We start from the raw sequence: 17,406 nt of genomic DNA on the forward strand, positions 1-17,406 counted from the left end.
AATAATATAAATTATCAATATGTTCTTATTTAAGCATTAATTATGTTTAATGGACAGTATACATTAGATTTTTTATTGCTGCCTCAAATTAGTTGTCTGTATAGTCCCCCAAAAAATCCACAACATAAGATCCTGACATGACATGTTTTGTGTTCTGTTCCACCGGCTACTTCTAGCCTAGGGCAATGAGGCATAAATGATTGTGATTAGACCTGTAACAATAGTCAACTACAGGAGCAGGGTTAATTTGTCCCGGTTTGAATATGAAAATGAACTTACCGGCCTGGACAGACAGTAAATTTAAGATAAAGATGAAAAATAGACAAAGAGGAGAATGATCATATTTATATTGTTATTATAGCGTAAGACATGGATTCTTACGCTTCAGACATGGCTACTGTTCTGTGTGTCCCCCATCAATGAAAAAGAGGACTAAAATGGACTAAAATATAGTTTTTCTCAACTATGTCACTATATTTTGGACAATACAAGTGATGAGCTTACAAAAATGTATTTCACCGTTCTAAAAACATGTTGTTGGTTTGGATGACATTCATATTAATTCTGCCAGGTTATCAATTTACATTTTGGATTGTTTTTTTTTTCATTTTACCTTTAACTAGTCAGTTAAGAACAAATTTGTATTTACAATGACAACCTAGGAACAATGGGTTAACTGCCTTGTTCAGGAGCAGAATGACAGATTTGTACCTCGTCAGCTCAGGGATTTGATCTAGCAACCTTTTTGGTTAGTGGCCCAACACTCTAACCACTAGACTACCTGTCGTTCAGAATTACAACAATTGACTGTTTATAAAACATATGATACAACTACAGAAAATGAGATGATCTAGGAATCATTAAATAATCAATGAAAGTCAGTACTGTTAACACAATGAATCTGTCTGACTAGTATTTGGTCTTTATTTAATGTAGTTTTTATTCAATATTATTAGTATTTAGAAACATATCTCACTAGAATGTAGTATTTGGGGCATTGATTAAATAATGCTTTTATGTAGGTTTATAATTTCGTTTATGAAGGTATTCTCCCAAGAGATCTCCTTTTAATTATTGTAGACTTTAGATTGCATAAATTGTACATATAAATAGCTTAATTGGTTAGCTATCTTCTGTAACATCTCACAAAAATAGGATAGGTAACACAAATAACATAACAATTTTCTGGTATTTCGATAATTCATAAAATATCCAATTATAAAAATTTAAAATAAATGATTGCAATAGAAATTGTTGGCAAACTAAAACAATCCTTGAGTAAATCAAGTGGACAAACTTCCTATTTACTACTTCAACTTGACCTCTCTTTGTTGGGGTGACTACTCATACTGACAGCAACCTCTTTCAAAACATTAGTACTGGAAACGTACCTTTCATTTGAAGAAAACCTACTGTAATGTTACTAGTCGTCTATGCGAGGCTGGAGGGACGGAAAGTGAGTAGATACATAGATTCTCGGCCTCACGTGAGGTGTTCACTAAAATAGACTCACTGTCCTCACCATTCTTGCTGTGAAATGCTGCAGATCCCAATCTCTGGTCTGTGGATGCTAATTACGTGTGTCTTTTCACCTGTCCGGTTGTCTGTTCATACACAGTGACTGACCGAAGGGGGACAAACTCGATGAAGTGACTTGATTTCAGTTTAAGTGGTTGTACTACATGTGAGAGTGTAATAACGTTTATGTAAGTGATACATTATATGTGGTGTACACAACTAAGAGCATTTCAGAGGATTTGGTCTATGTCACACAACTGTACAAAGCCATGTAATTTGGAAAATAACAATGACCACACAGATTTGAGTTAACCTTATCTGTATTATAAGAGTTGAATGTTCCCAAGGACCTCCATTTTTTGTTTTGTGTACCTGGCAGTGACTGGCACTAAAATAAGTCAGGTGTACCTCTGCCAACAATATTCTAAGTTGCACAAATTAGAAATCTTTTTTTTTTTTTTTTACATGTTTTCGTAAGTAAGGGATTCTGGACGTACAGTATTTCTATCCTGTATATTGAGAGTGTATTAAATGTATTGTCCTGTTGTTCACAAAATGAACATTTTTTGAATTTCAACCACAGCAATCCATAATGCCCCCATAATCATTTGACAAGCAGTTAAATTTGCACTTGAGCTCAAAAGATGATTGATTTATTAATTAATAGGTCATACTGTACATGTTGAAACACTTCTAACTCTTGATGGGGGATATGCAGATGCAGTAATACATTAGTATGCAGTGATTTCGTAAAGTATTCAGACCCCTTGACTTTTTCTACATTTTGTTACATTACAGCCTTATTCCAAAATGGATTAGATACTTTTCCCCTCATCAATCTACACACAGTAACCCGTAATGACAAAGTGAAAACAGGGTAAAAAAAACGTTGTTTGCTAATTTATACAAAATAAAAAATATAAATACTTTATTTACATAAGTATTCCGACCCTTAGCTATGCGACTCGGAATTGAGCCAGGTGCATCCTGTTTCCATTGATCATCCTTGAGATGTTTCTACAACTTGATTGGAGTCCACCTGTGGTAAATTCAAATGATTGGACATGATTAGAAAAGGCACACACCTGTCTATATAAGGTCCCACAGTTGACAGTGCATGTCAGAGCAAAAACCAAGCCATGAAGTCGAAGGAATTGTCCGTAGAGCTCAGAGAGCTCCGGATTGTGTCGAGGCACAGATCTGGGGAAGGGTACCAAAACATTTATGCAGCATTGAAGGTCCCCAAGAACACAGTGGCCTCCATCATTCTTAAATGTAAGAAGTTTGGAACCACTAAGACTCTTCCTAGAGCTGGCCAACCGGACAAACTGAGCAATCGGGGGAGAAGGGCCTTGGTCAGGGAGGTGACCAAGAACTCAAGAGTTCCTCTGTCGAGATGGGAGAACCTTCCAGCCATATCTGCAGAACTCCTCCAATCAGGCCTTTATGGTGGAGACGGAAACCAGACGGAAGCCACTCCTCAATCAAAGGCACATGACAGCCCGCTTGGAGTTGGCCAAAAGGCACCTAAAGACTCTCAGACCTTGAGAAACAAGATTCCCTGGTCTGATGAAACCAATATCGAACTCTTTGGCCTGAATGCCAAGCATCACATCTGGAGGAAACCTGGCACCATCCCTACGGTGAAGCATGGTGGTTGCATGCGACAGGGACTGTGAGACTATTCAGGATAGAGGGAAAGATGAACAGAGCAAAGTACAGAGAGATCCTTGATGAAAACCTGATCCAGAGCACTCAGGACCTTAGACTAGGGTGAAGGTTTACCTTTCAGCAGGACAATGACCCTACACAGCCAAGACAATGCAGGAGTGGCTTTGGGACAAGTCTCTGAATGTCATTGAGTGGCCCAGCCAGACCCCAGACGTGAACCCAATCGAACATCTCTGGAGAGACCTGAAAATAGCAATGCAGAGACGCACCCCATCCAACCTAGTCAAGAGAACCAAGACAATTTTCTCAGACCTAAATGTAACACTGATATCAGGCGGTAGTGGAGTATTGTACATTAAACAAGAAACTGCACTTGAAATACTCAAACCATTTTTTTTATTGTCTTGTAACTTCTACATTCAGGTGTTGCAAATAAAGACATGCATTTGCTCAGATACAATATATATTGTATTAATACTTAATAAAAACGTATTTTAACTATTTATATTTGCTTCAACAGTCTCATATAGTTATTTAAATTAAAATTTTGATTTCATGTACAAAAAAAGAACAAATATAGTCAATAACCTTTCTTTCTTCTCCATGTGTTCACTCAGTTATCTCTTACAGTTCTAATTGGTACCTTCAGTTGTCCTTTCCTTTTCTGCATCTTTTATTTCCAATCAGAAAAGCCTTCCTTGATAATTATCACTAATCTGCAAAACATTTCATATACCAAAGTAAACAGATGTAATTGTAGTTCTGTGTTGTAGCAATGTGTTGACTACAGGAATTGATCTTCTCAGTGCATGCAATGTTTTGTGTACCTTATCAAGCATCAAACATCTTCTTTCTGCCCTCCATGCCTGACATGGCATCCACATTTTGACGCCAGTCGGTGACCTCCTCTTTCTGTGGGCAGCAGAAATGTATCATTGACACTCAATCAGTCATTGACAAACAAACTAGCGTGAGAATAAACAACAAGTTCATCATTTGGATTGGAGATGAAGAGCTTCTTAGATTTCTACTGTCTGTGATAATACCTCAATATAACAAGTAAAAGCAAGTAGACATCTTGACGAAGTACAACGGACTGAGCATGGACCAGTCTTACCTTCTCCTCTGCTTTCTTGACTGTCTTGAGGTTGGACTTGAAGTCGATTGTCTCTTTGTGCTTGGAGCCCAGCAGAACACTGAGCATCATCTCAGCTGAGATCTTCACCTTCTTCAGGCTTGGCTTCTTGAACTTGCTCTGCAGCTCAATGATCTTCAGACCCAACTCATGGCACTGGCAGAGCACAGAGGACATAATAACTTTCAGTCACAATACAGGCTTTCACATTTACTGTGATCATTGCCAATGTCCCAAATGGCACCCTATTCCCTTTATAGTGCACTAATTTTGCCCAGGCCCTATAAGGCTTTGGTTAAAAGTAGTGCATTTATATAGGGAATAGAGTGCTATTTGGGACAGATGTATAGTCTTCCCAGTTGTACAGCAATGAGTATGTACTGTGGCTGACGTTCCCTCTTAATTAATATTGTGAACTCATAGCCGTTGGGAGGCAGTGTTTTGTATTATCAAAGACAGCACAGAATGAAGACGGAAATAGAAGTCCTTGATCACGCTTGTAGCGATGTCATGGCGATGTTGGATAGCTATGTTCATACACAGAAACACGTCATCGGGTCGAACGGTCAACTCTCGCTGAACTGCACCTGTGCAGGCCGTCAAATAAAAAGCACTCCTTTGATATGAAGCTGTTTGTCACTTCCATGAGGTTGAAGTAATGACATGTTCAGCTACGTAAGACATTTCGAGAAAATTAACAACCAAATTTTTCACTTCTCTCATTGACTTCCCAAACCCTGGCCTTTCTTAAATGTTTTTCTTTCTTTTTTAAACAAAAAATAATTAAATATTTGCTTTTTAAGTGTCAAAAGTAAATGTAACTTCCAAAATATACTTAAGTATCAAAAGTTAAAGTAAAAGTATAAATTATTTCAACTGGCTTACATTCAGTTTTTTTTTTTAAATCTACAGATTGCCACCGGCACTCTCCAACACTCAGACATAATTTACAAATTAAGCATTTTTGTTTAGTCAGTTCGCCAGATCAGAGGCAGTAGGGATGACATGGGATGTTCTCTTGATAAGTGTGTGAATTGTACCAATTTCTAAGTATTCAAAATATAACAGGTACTTTTGGGTGACAGGGAAAATGTATGGAGTAAAAAGTACATTATTTTCTTTAGGAATATAGTGATGTAAAAATAAAAGAGTACTTTCAATTATTTTTACTTACATCTTTACACCCCTGATCTTTTGTCATTTCCCTCTGCAATGATTTGTTTTCTACAAATTATTTTTGAGTATCCTACCTCCTTGTCAGTTTTGGTTACTTTCAGTCCCACGTCGTATCGCTCCTCATCTACCACGTCGATCTTACGGTGCAGATCTTTGCACAAATCCTGCCAAGAGAACAAAAGACAGCCAATTTATCATATTTTCTTTTGTTACACTTTCTGTAAAGAATTTCAACTGTCGTGTATTATAATACATTATGCACACCCTCACATGGCGTCATAAATGCACTCATAACAGTATTGTATACAATGTCAATGTGAGTATCAGTGTGTATACCTAGGTCTATATCCAGGTCTCTCTTGAAAAATAGATTTTTATCTCAACAAGACCCACCTAGTTACATTTTTTAAAATATATTTTCATCCCTTATTTTACTGAGAAAAATTATCATCTACAGCAACAACCTGGGGAATAGTTACAGGAATGAGCTAATTGGAAGCTGGGGCTGATTAGGTGGCCATATTGGGAATTTAGCCAGGACACCAGGGTTAACGCCCCTACTCTTACAACAAGTGCCATGGGATATTAAATGACCACAGGATACCTATTTTAACATCCCAACTGAAAGACAGCACCCTACATAGTTTTTTAGACCAGAGAAAAGTGACTCCTACTGGCCCTCCAACACCACGTTTAGCAGTATCTGGTCTCCCATCCAGGGACAGACCAGGACCAACCCTGCTTAGCTTCAGAGGATAGCCAGTAGTGGGATTGCAGGGTGGTATGCTGCTGGCAGACTGAAGTTTAAATAAATAATACCATGAGCTCATCCACAGACAAGCCAGAAAGCTTGAGAGGAGGGACTCTCTCAGCCAGAGCTTCTTCTCTTTCTCTCTTCTTCTCCTCCGTCTCAACCTCTAGCATCTGGCCAGCTACTGTCAGCAATCTGATCTATAGGAAGGAAACATAAAGCTACTGTCAGCAATCTGATCTATAGGAAGGAAACATAAAGCTACTGTCAGCAATCTGATCTATAGGAAGGAAACATAAAGCTACCACATGAGGTTGGTGGCACCTTAATTGGAGAGGACGGGCTCGTGATAATGGCTGGAGCGGAATACGTGGAATTGTATCAAACACGTGTTTATAGGAGCACAAACATCCCAAGGAATGTAAACATAGGTTCAAAAGGTCACAAGAGGTCGGGGTTCATGAGCTACACATGAGCTACGCGTTATGACATGCGTTCTGTTTTTGTCATTGGAGGCTGCTGAGGGGGAGGACGGCTCATAATAATGGCTGGAATGGATTCAATGGAATGGTATCAAACGCATCAAACGTGTGGTTTCCATGTAGTTGATGCCATTCCATTGACTCCATTCCAGCCATTATTATGAGTCGGTCTCCCCTCAGCAGTCTCCACTGATTTATACACTGTTCATATCTCAAATCAAATCAAATCAAATCTTATTGGTCACATACACGTGATTAGCAGATGTTATTGCGGGTGTAGGGAAATGCTTGTGCTTCTAGTTCCGACAGTGTAAGACTACAAGTTTTGTTCTTATGTTGACCATGGATGCCAAAATGCTCACCTTCAACCCCAATCGTCGGGCTGAGGAGATCTTGGACTTTTCTTTTGGTTTGGGCCTGTGTCAGCATTAAATGACAGAGGGGGAGAAATAGAGAACATGGAGATGGGCTGTTCTGTTATATGATGTGGTTCATCTTTCCAAGGCACACGTAAACATCACTACTTACGCGTCCGCCATGTTTCCCTTATTGTCTTAGCCCTGAAATTTGGAGGTAGGAGAAGAAAGCATTTTCACCCTCAACACAAACAAAAAAAGGAAACAACAGAACATTCAGGCTTACATACCATTCATGAGTATCCAGGTCGGCCTTTTTATCAACTGGTGCTAAAAAATATATATACATTTTGTAATAGTCTTTTTTAATTTTTTTATGTATTTGGTTGAAAAATGTATTGCAAATACAATGTAGTGTATCTTTCACATATTAAGCCAATGCTGAGGATGGGGATTGATGATTGGTTGTATCCTTATTTGCATCAGCTATGTCACACACCCAGTGCACATGTTGCCAAATTGAACCTCTTTTAGATCATTTAATGTGCACTGCTGGTTAACCCTGTGTCCAAGTCCAATAGAGGCCTGTGTCCATACTTGAGGTATTTTATTTGAAAAGTATTTGAAATGTGTTCAGTATGTAAGGCAGAAGAGGGCTCTTCTTATTTGAAGCTCACAGGATGTGAGGGTGAATGAGTAAGACAACATTTAAGTGCCTTTGAAAGGGGTACGGTAGAATAGCAGGTGCCAGGTGCAGTGGTTTGTGTCAAGAACTGCAACGCGACTGGGTTTTTCAGGCTCAACGGTTTCCCGTGTGAATCAAGAATAGTCCACCACCCAAAGGAAATCCAGCCAACTTGACACAACTGTAGGAAGCATTGGAGTCAACATGGGCCAGCATCCCTGTGGAACGCTTACGACACCTTGTAGAGTCCATAACCCAACTAATTTGTATTTGTATTTATTATGGATCCCTATTAGCTGCTGCCACTGTATTTACAGTGCATTCGGAAAGTATTCAGACACCTTGACTTTTTCCAAATGTTGTTACATTACAGACTTATTCTAAAATTGTTTCAATTGTTTTTTCCCCTCATCAATGTATACACAATACCCCATAATAACAAAGCAAAAACTGTAAAAAAAAAAATGTATTAAAAATAACAAAATAAAATATCACATTTACATAAGTATCCAGACACTTTACTCAGTACTTTGTTGAAGCACCTCTGGCAACGATTACAGCCTCAAGTTTTCTTGGGTATGACGCCACAAGCTTGGCACACCTCCTGTACTTGGGGAGTTTCTCCCATTCTTCTCTGTAGATCCTCTCAAGCTCTGTTAGGTTGGTGGGGAGCGTCGCTGCATAGCTATTTTCAGGTCTCTCCAGAGATGTTCGATTGGGTTCAAGTCTGGGCTCTAGCTGGGCCACTCAAGGCCATTCAGAGACTTATCCTGAAGCCACTCCTGTGTTGCCTTGGCTGTGTACTTAGGGTCATTGTCCTGTTGTCCTGCATCTCTTTGCTCCGTTAATCTTTCCCTTGATGCTGACTAGTCTCCCAGTTCCTGGCGCTGAAAAACATCCCCACAACATGATGCTGCCACCACCATGCTTCACCGTAGGGATGGTGCCAGGTTTCCTCTACACCTGACGCTTGGTTTTCAGGCCAAAGAGTTCAATCTTGGTTTCATCAGACCAGATAATCTTGTTTCTCATGGTCTGAGAGTCCTTTAGGTGCCTTTTGGCAAACTCCAAGCGGGCTGTCATGTGCCTTTTACTGAGTCGTGGCTTCTGCCATAAAGACCTGCCAAAAAGGCCTGATTAGTGGAGTGCTGCAGAGAGAATTGTCCTTCTGGAAGGTTCTCCCAGCTCTGTCAAAGTGACCATCAGGTTCTTGGTCACCTCCATGACCAAGGCCCATCTCAAGGATGATCAATGGAAACAGGATGCATCTGAGCTCAATTTCGAGGTATTTCATTTTTTTTATGTATACATTTGCAAAAAAAAACTGTTTTGCTTTCATTATGGGGTATTGTGTGTTGATTGATGAGGCCTTTCTTTATTTAACAATTTTAGTCAAGGGGTCTGAATACTTTCCGATTAAACTGTATCACTTTACATCTTTTGGGGGAAATGTCAGGGCATGCACTGCACTTTAAATCTCTTAAAGACCTCTACAGATCTATGTCCCACCCTCGGGATAGTTGAGCTAATGTGCGCTAATGTGATTCGCATGATGTTGTAAGTAACAAGAACATTTCCCAGGACATAGACATATATTATATGGGCAGAAAGCTTAGAAATTCTTGTTAATCTAACTGCACTGCCCAATTTACAGTAGCTAATACAGTGAAAACATGCCCTGCTGTTGTTTGAGGAGAGAGCACAGTTATGTACTTGAAAATGTATATATTGACCAATTAAGCACTTTTGGGCAGACTTGATGCAACATTTTGAACAGAAATATAGTAGATCATTGGATCAGTCTAAAACTTTGCACACACACTGCAGTCACCTGGCCAAAATCTAAATTGCGCCAAGTGTCTTAAGCCAGATAATGGCCTTTCTCTTGCATTTCAAAGATGGAATATTTTTTTTTATGTAAACACGTTTTTCTTTATTATCTTTTACCAGATCTATTTTTTTTATTTTTTTTTAACCTTTATTTAACTAGGCAAGTCAGTTAAGAACAAATTCTTATTTTCAATGATGGCCTAGGAACAGTGGGTTAACTGCCTGTTCAGGGGCAGAACAACAGATTTGTACCTTGTCAGCTCAGGGGTTTGAACTCACAACCTTCCGGTTACTAGTCCAACGCTCTAACGCTCTAACCACTAGGCCTATATTCTTCTACATTAATTTCACATTTCCACAAACTTCAAAGTGTTTCCTTTAAAAAAAAAAGGAACTGGTCATGGGTGCACCTCAGCGACGCTCAAGTTCCTAAACGATATCCTAACCGCCATTGATAAGAGACATTACTGTGCAGCCGTATTCATCGACCTGGCCAAGGCTTTCAACTCTGTCAATCACCACATTCTTATCGGCAGACTCAACAGCCTTGGTTTCTATTATGATTGCCTCGCCTGCTTCACCAATTACTTCTCTGATAGAGTTCAGTGTGTCAATTCGGAGGGCATGTTGTCCGGACCACTGGCAGTCTCTATGGGGGTGCCACAGGGTTCAATTCTCGGCCCGACTCTCTTCTCTGTATACATCAATGATGTTGCACTTTCTGCTGGTGATTGTTTGATCCACCTCTACGCAGACGACACCATTCTGTAAACCTCTGGCCCTTCTTTGGACACTGTGTTAACTAACCTCCAGACGAGCTTCAATGCCATACTCTCCTTCCGTGGCCTCCAACTGCTCTTAAATGCAAGTAAAACTAAATGCATGCTCTTCAACCGATTGCTGCCCGCACCTGCCCGCCCGTCCAGCGTCACTACTCTGTACGGTTCTGACTTAGAATATGTGGACAACTACAAATACCTAGGTGTCTGGTTAGACTGTAAACTCTCCTTCCAGACTCACATTAAGCATCTCCAATCCAAAATTAAATCTAGAATTGGCTTCCTATTTCGCAACAAAGCATCCTTCACTCATGCTGCCAAACATACCCTTGTAAAACTGACTATCCTACTGATCCTTGACTTCGGCATGGTATCGAGAATATGCATATCCTTGCTTCAGCTCCTGAGCTACAGGCAGTTTATATTTGGGTATGTCATTTTAGATTTTTTTTTAAAGGCCCGATCCATAAGAGTTTTTTTAACACTCAAAATAAAAACCCTTATTTATTAACAATTTCAAACGCAGCTCTTGTTTATTTGAGAACAAACAAAGGTTTGCCAAAATGTTATATTTAAATAATTATTGTGACATTTAAACATTGTAACATTTGTTGAATATCCAAGCTTTACAATGTGCGGTGTTAACATTTATCTCCATAACTGACCAGAGTCTCTGCATAGGTGTCAATAAGACTCCATAACCCACTTATTCCAAGGCATGTGAACTAATTAACACTAACTATTCACTGTCAGTCTTCAGAACAATGTTAATCCAATGTGTCTTCATCTTATACCATACATTTCCATTCTGAATTCAAGCAGCCCTCCAGAAATAAATACAATTGACCTACGCTGAAAAGTTACACATTCCCAAACTGTTTTCCCCCGCTCTCCTCAACCAGCGAAACTCCTCCTACATTCATTTCAAACCTAAAATGTAATAAGTTTCATCCACACAGAAGATGACATTTTAAAAACGTAAGTTTCTTCATATTACGCCAAAGGAGTCATTGAGACAAACCCTACCTTTAAGGTGTAGAAAAGTCTGAGGGAGAGAGTGAGGGAGTTTAGGGTGGGAGAGTAGCTGAGAGCGGATAGGGGAAATATCATTCAGATTTATAGTTTATAACCCCTGTGTGAATGGCTCACTAAAATAGACTGCTCTCTGTCCGAGTCACTCTCCCACTGACATTGACGTTTACTGTTGGACATAGCATCTAAATGTTATCCAGGCAGGTAAGTGCTGGAATGAAATACTTTTATGGACTTGGACGTTTGGGGGCGGTACACTGTCAGTCTGTCTCATGGTTCTGACTCCACCCGTTGGTGGCAAGTTGACATGTAGCATGTATTGCTACAATCACCTCTAAACCCTTTCTCTGGACCAGTATCATACCTACACCTTTAGAACGTTATACAGAGTATGGAGTTTTGTCATAGGGATCTCCTAAAATGTGCAAAAATGTCAAACTTTTTTTTTGTTGCTTTGTCACTACTTTTGAATCCGTTTTAGAATAAGGCTGTAACATAACAAAATTTGGAAAAAGTCAAGGGGTCTGAATATTTCCCAAAGGCCCTGTAGCTAGGAATGTTACCATAAAAAATGACTGTAAAATATGATGTAGGGTTTGTCAGGATTGTGGACAGGTTTGTGGTTGGGTGATGTGGACATAAGGAATACTATAACATAGCATACCTCTATATTGTTTTTCCCCACTTTGATTTCAACGTTGTATCGTTTGTCATCTACAATATCAATCTTTTGGTGTTGGTCTTTGCAAAGGTCCTGCAAGAATATGATATCATGTAGAAAAGACCACCATCATTTTTTTACATGGAGAACCAACAACACATTAATTACAGATGACGGTATTGTTGAAATAGCAGAATATTTAAAAACATTTATATACTGCAAAAATAATGACTTCTCTAGAGTATTTGGTATTTTATTAAGATCCCCATTAGCTGTGAAAGCAGCAGCTACTCTTCCTGTGGTCCACACAAAACTTGAAACATGACAATACAGAACATTAATAGACAAGAACAGCTCAAGGACAGAACTACATACAAAATGTGTTTTAAAGGCACACGTAGCATACATATCAATGCATACACACAAACTATCTAGGTCAAATAGGGGAACGGCGTTGTTCCTTGAGGTGTTGCTTTACCTGCTTTTTTAAACCAGGTTTGCTGTTTATTTGAGCAATATGAGATGGAAGTTCCATGTAATAATGGCTTTATAAAATACTGTACGCTTTCTTGAATTTGTTCTGGATTTGGGGACTGTGAAAAGACCCCTGGTGGCATGTCTGGTGGGCTAAGTGTGTGTATGTCAGAACTGTGTGTAAGTTGACTATGCAAACAATTTGGGATTTTCAACACATTAATGTTTCTTATAAAAAGAAGTGATGCAGTCAGTCTCTCCTCAACTCTTAGCCAAGAGAGACTGACATGCATAGTATGTATATCAGCCCTCTGATTCTCAAGAAGAGAAAGACGTGCCACTCAGTTCTGGGTCAGCTGCAGCTTAACTAGGTCTTTCCTTGCAGCACTGGACCACACAACTGGGCAATAATCAGGATTGGACAAAACTAGAGCCTGCAGAACTTGCTTTTTGGAGTGTGGTGACAAAGAAGCAGAGCATCTCTTTATTACGGACAGACCTCTCCCTATCTTTACAACCATTTAATCTATATATTTTGACCATGACAGTTTATAATATAAGGTAACGCCTCAACTTGTTCAACAGCCACACCATTCATTACCAAATTCAGCTGAGGTCTAGAACTTAGGGAATAATTTGCACCAAATACAATGCCGTTAGTTTTAGAGATGTTCAGAATGTTATGGAATGGCCACCCATTCCAAAACAGACTGCAACTCTTTGTTAAGGCTTTCAGTGACTTCATTAGCTGTGGTTGCTGATGTGTATATGGTTAAATCATCAGCATACATGGACACACATGCTTTGTTTAATGCCAGTGGCAGGTCATTGGTAAAAATATAAAAGAGTAGAGGGCCTAGAGAGCTTCCCTGTGGTACACCACACTTTCTATGTTTGACATTAGAGAAACTTCCATTAAAGAAAACCCTTTGATAGATAACACTGAATCCACGATATGGCAGAGGTTGAAAAGCCATAACACATACTGTACGTATTTTCAACAACAGGTTATAGTCAATAATATCAAAGGCTGCACTGAACTCTAACAGTACAGCTCCCACAATCTTTTATTTTCAATTTCTTTCAACCAATCATCAGTCATTTGTGTCAGTGCAGTACATGTTGAGTGCCCTTTTCTATAAGCATGCTGAAAGTCTGTTTATTTGTTTACAGAGAAATAGCATTGTATGTAGTCAAACACATTTTTTTCCAACCGTTTGCTTAAGAGCTGGCAATAAGCGTATATGTCTGCTTTTAGAACCAGCTTTACCACTCTTGGGTAGTGGAATTACTTTCGCTTCCCTCCAGGCCTGAGGACAAAGACATTCCTCTAGGTTCAGATTATACGGCTGTGATTATAATCGAAGAGAATTCTCTTGGTGATCAAGCCTACCACTGTTGTGTCGTCCGCAAACTTGATGATTGAGTTGGAGGCGTGCGTGGCCACGCAGTCGTGGGTGAACAGGGAGTACAGGAGAGGGCTCAGAATGCACCCTTGTGGGGCCCCAGTGTTGAGGATCAGCGGGGTGGAGATGTTGTTGCCTACCCTCACCACATGGGGGCGGCCCGTCAGGAAGTCCAGTACCCAGTTGCACAGGGCGGGGCCGAGACCCAGGGTCTCGAGCTTGATGACGAGCTTGGAGGGTACTATGGTGTTGAATGCCGAGCTGCAGTCGATGAACAGCATTCTCACATAGGTATCTTGCCTATGCTGCTCTGTACCATCACTCATTCATATATCTTTATGTACATATTCTTTATCCCCTTACACTGTGTATAAGACAGTAGTTATTTTTTTAAAATTGTTAGTTAGATTACTTGTTGGTTATTACTGCATTGTCGGAACTAGAAGCACAAGCATTTCGCTACACTCGCATTAACATCTGCTAACCATGTGTATGTGACAAATAACATTTGATTTGATTTGATTTGATTTGAGATTAAATATATAGGAGTGGCTATAGAGTCAGCCACCATCCTCAGTAGCTTTCCATCTAAGTTGTCAATGCCAGAAGGTTTGTCATTATTGATCGATAACAATACATTTTCCAATTCTCTCCAACACTAACTTTACAAAATTCTAACTTGGATTGCTTTTCTTTCATTATTCATTTTGTATGCATGAATATGATGGCTCACTGTTCGTTGTTGACATTTCCTGCCTAAGTTTGCCCACAATGAAGTAATCATACAAATAATTTGCAATATCAAATGCTTTTGTGATGGATAAGCCATCTGAGTCGATGAAATATGGAGTTGAATTTGTCTTTCTGCCCATAATTTCATTGAAAGGACATCATTCTTTATATCATTGATCTTGGCTTCATAATACACTTTCTTATTTTTGTTGACTTTAGTCAAATCATTTTTCAATTTGCAGTAAGTCAGAGAGTTAGATGTGCAGCCAGACTTATTAGCCACTCCTTTTAACCCATCTCTTTTAACCATACAGTTGTTCAATTCCTCATCAATCCATGGAGCCTTGTTTATCAATACTTGGAATAAGCAATTTCATAAATTCATCAGTGCAGCATCTAGATGCTCCTCATTAATCACATCAGACCAAATATTTGTATCATCATCCACATAAGTCACAGCAAAATCTTTTGTATGATCTCTTATATAGTATTTTAGGCCCAGCTGTTGGAACTTTGACTTTCCTGGATGCAGCCACTATATTGTTATCACTGCATCCAATGGGTACGGCTTTAGAACAAAGTTCTACAGTATTAGTAAAAATGTGATCGATCCATGTGGATGATCTTGTTCCTGTAGTGTTTGTAAACACCCCAGTAGGTTGATTAACAATCTGAACCAGATTACAGGCACTGGTTGACAGTAAGAAGTTGTCTCTTGAGAGGACAGCTTGTTGAAAACCACTCAATATTCAGGTCCCCAAGAATGTAAACCTCTCTGTTTACAACACATACACTATCAAGCATTTTATTTAAATACTGACTGTTGACACTTGGTGGCCTATAGCAACACCCTAAAAGAAAATACTTGAGATGTGCCAAGTGAACCTGCAAACACAACACTTCCATAAGACTTGGCATAAGATCTTCTCTAAGCATTACAGGGATATGTCTCTGAATATATACAACAACACCTCCCCCATAAGCATTTCGACCTCTTCTATAGATTTTATATCCTTGTATTGATACTGCTGTATCATCAAATGAAGTATCTAAGTGACTCTCAGAAATGGCTAATATATTAATGTTATCTGATAGTAGCAAGTTATTGATTTCATTAACCTTTTTTTCTAAGGCTACATATATTAATATGGGCTATTTTCAGCCCTTTCCTGGGTAGCTTCAGATATAGACACAATACTGAAAAGACCAAACAAAGACAGCTTTCATGGCTGGGATCAGTATATTTCCTCTTCTGGCACACAGCTTCAGGATAGTCCTCATTGAGGAAGATATACTTTCCTCTCAAGAGGAAACAGTACATTTTTTGTCATACCTGTGGTATATGGTTGATATACCACGGCTGTCAGCCAATCGGCATTCAGGGTGGTTTGAGCCTAAATGCTGACAGCTATGGTACAGTAGTATATCAGACCATATGTCATGGGTATGATAAAACATTTATTTTTAATGCTTTAATTACGTTGGTAAACAGATTATAATAGCAATAAGGCACCTCAGGGGTTTGTGGTATATGGCCAATATACCAAGGCACTATACTAAGGAAATATTTAACTTTTAGATTTGTGTGTATTGTTGTGAATTGTTAGATATTACCGCACTTTTGGAGCTAGGAACACAAGCATTTTGCTACACCCGCAATAACATCTGCTAAATGTGTGTATGTGACCAATCAAATTTTATTTGGCCATATCACACCCACTCGGGCCCTATTTCTTAATTATGATAATATATACATCTAATATTGTCACCCATTGAACTTTTATTGATTTAATCTTGTCTTTACATATACTAAATATGTGTGAAATTTGTTTTGATTTAGAATTAGCCATTATCATGCAACTGTCTCAAAACAGGTGCAGCAGGAAAAAATGTCGCTTAATGTCGCTTAAATAGCGAATGGAGGACGCTTTTCCTGTGGTTAATTTTCATGTCAGCCAGGCATGCTATACTACAATGTGCTTAATATTAGGAAAGTGAGAAATAAATGTAGTAGCTCTAGTCTATAGAAAGCTGATGGAATCCTCTTTTTAGTAGAGGCCATCACTTTGTTTTCTCACACAATTGCATAGCCTATACAAATGTTGCGCAACATGAGCTCATGGCTCTCATGAAGTGTTTGATTAGATTTTTCAATTACATTTGCATTGATGTCAGAGTGATTACAGTGACAATAGAGTGCTGAGTATAGGCAGTTAGTAATTAGAAGCCCACCAAACTTGCTATCAGCAGCATCAGAGCATGGAGAGGCCTAGTTACCCTGACTAAACGGTTATGTGGAATTTGACTGCCGCAATAGCCCTACTTACACCATGGGATAATAATTCCCTTTGTTATTAAGGGCTTTGATTCTGTGAGAGCTCCTGTCTGGCTGCATTGCTCCCATGCTTTCCTATGGCCCAGATAGAAGCCAGATAGCAGCTGTGGCCTTGATGATAAGAGTCAAAGGCCCATGAATAGAAGGCCGGGCAGGAAAAAGGTTTTGGCAGAACACTCAGGATGACCTATCCATCTCTCTCTCTTTCTCTCTCTAAAGTGTGTGTTCTGCCAAAACCTTTTCCCTCTGATAGGAAATAGATTTTATGATGCTATTTTTTTTAACCTTCCTGCAACACTAAGCAGCATGTGTTTGTAACATCACAAGGTGAACCTTTCAGTGCATGGCTGATCCAGTGACAAATGGGGTTGTCGAAATATCGT

General features: G+C 39.2%; 1 protein-coding gene across 2 annotated transcripts; it reads right to left on the reverse strand.

The window, feature by feature from the left end:
• Positions 1–3,568: 3,568 nt before the first annotated feature.
• On the reverse strand, positions 3,569–11,510 carry LOC109888728 (troponin I, slow skeletal muscle-like). Of its 2 annotated transcripts, XM_020479900.2 has the most exons (8): positions 11,410–11,510; positions 7,262–7,293; positions 7,096–7,150; positions 6,320–6,451; positions 5,575–5,664; positions 4,307–4,480; positions 4,017–4,101; positions 3,569–3,905 (listed from the first exon to the last, which is right to left on the reverse strand). In XM_020479900.2, exons 2-7 carry the CDS (start codon positions 7,270–7,272, stop codon positions 4,021–4,023), a joined length of 543 nt encoding a protein of 180 aa, XP_020335489.1. In that variant the 5' UTR covers positions 7,273–7,293; positions 11,410–11,510; the 3' UTR covers positions 3,569–3,905; positions 4,017–4,020. The 2 variants fall into 2 exon arrangements, with proteins under 2 accessions (XP_020335489.1, XP_020335488.1); XM_020479899.2 differs by having other exon boundaries at positions 3,569–4,101.
• Between the last annotated feature and the right edge of the window lie 5,896 nt (positions 11,511–17,406).

The sequence above is a fragment of the Oncorhynchus kisutch genome, linkage group LG4 (assembly GCF_002021735.2).
Source record: "Oncorhynchus kisutch isolate 150728-3 linkage group LG4, Okis_V2, whole genome shotgun sequence".
Classification (NCBI taxonomy): domain Eukaryota; kingdom Metazoa; phylum Chordata; class Actinopteri; order Salmoniformes; family Salmonidae; genus Oncorhynchus; species Oncorhynchus kisutch.

Excerpts from the sequence above, each read along its gene's own strand:
- LOC109888728 (XM_020479900.2), bottom strand. Across the intron at positions 5,665-6,319 it reads TGTCTGTGGATGAGCTCATG|GATTTGTGCAAAGATCTGCA; the intron begins GTATTATTTATT and ends TTCTCTTGGCAG. Across the intron at positions 4,102-4,306 it reads TCAAGAAAGCAGAGGAGAAG|AAAGAGGAGGTCACCGACTG; the intron begins GTAAGACTGGTC and ends TGCTGCCCACAG.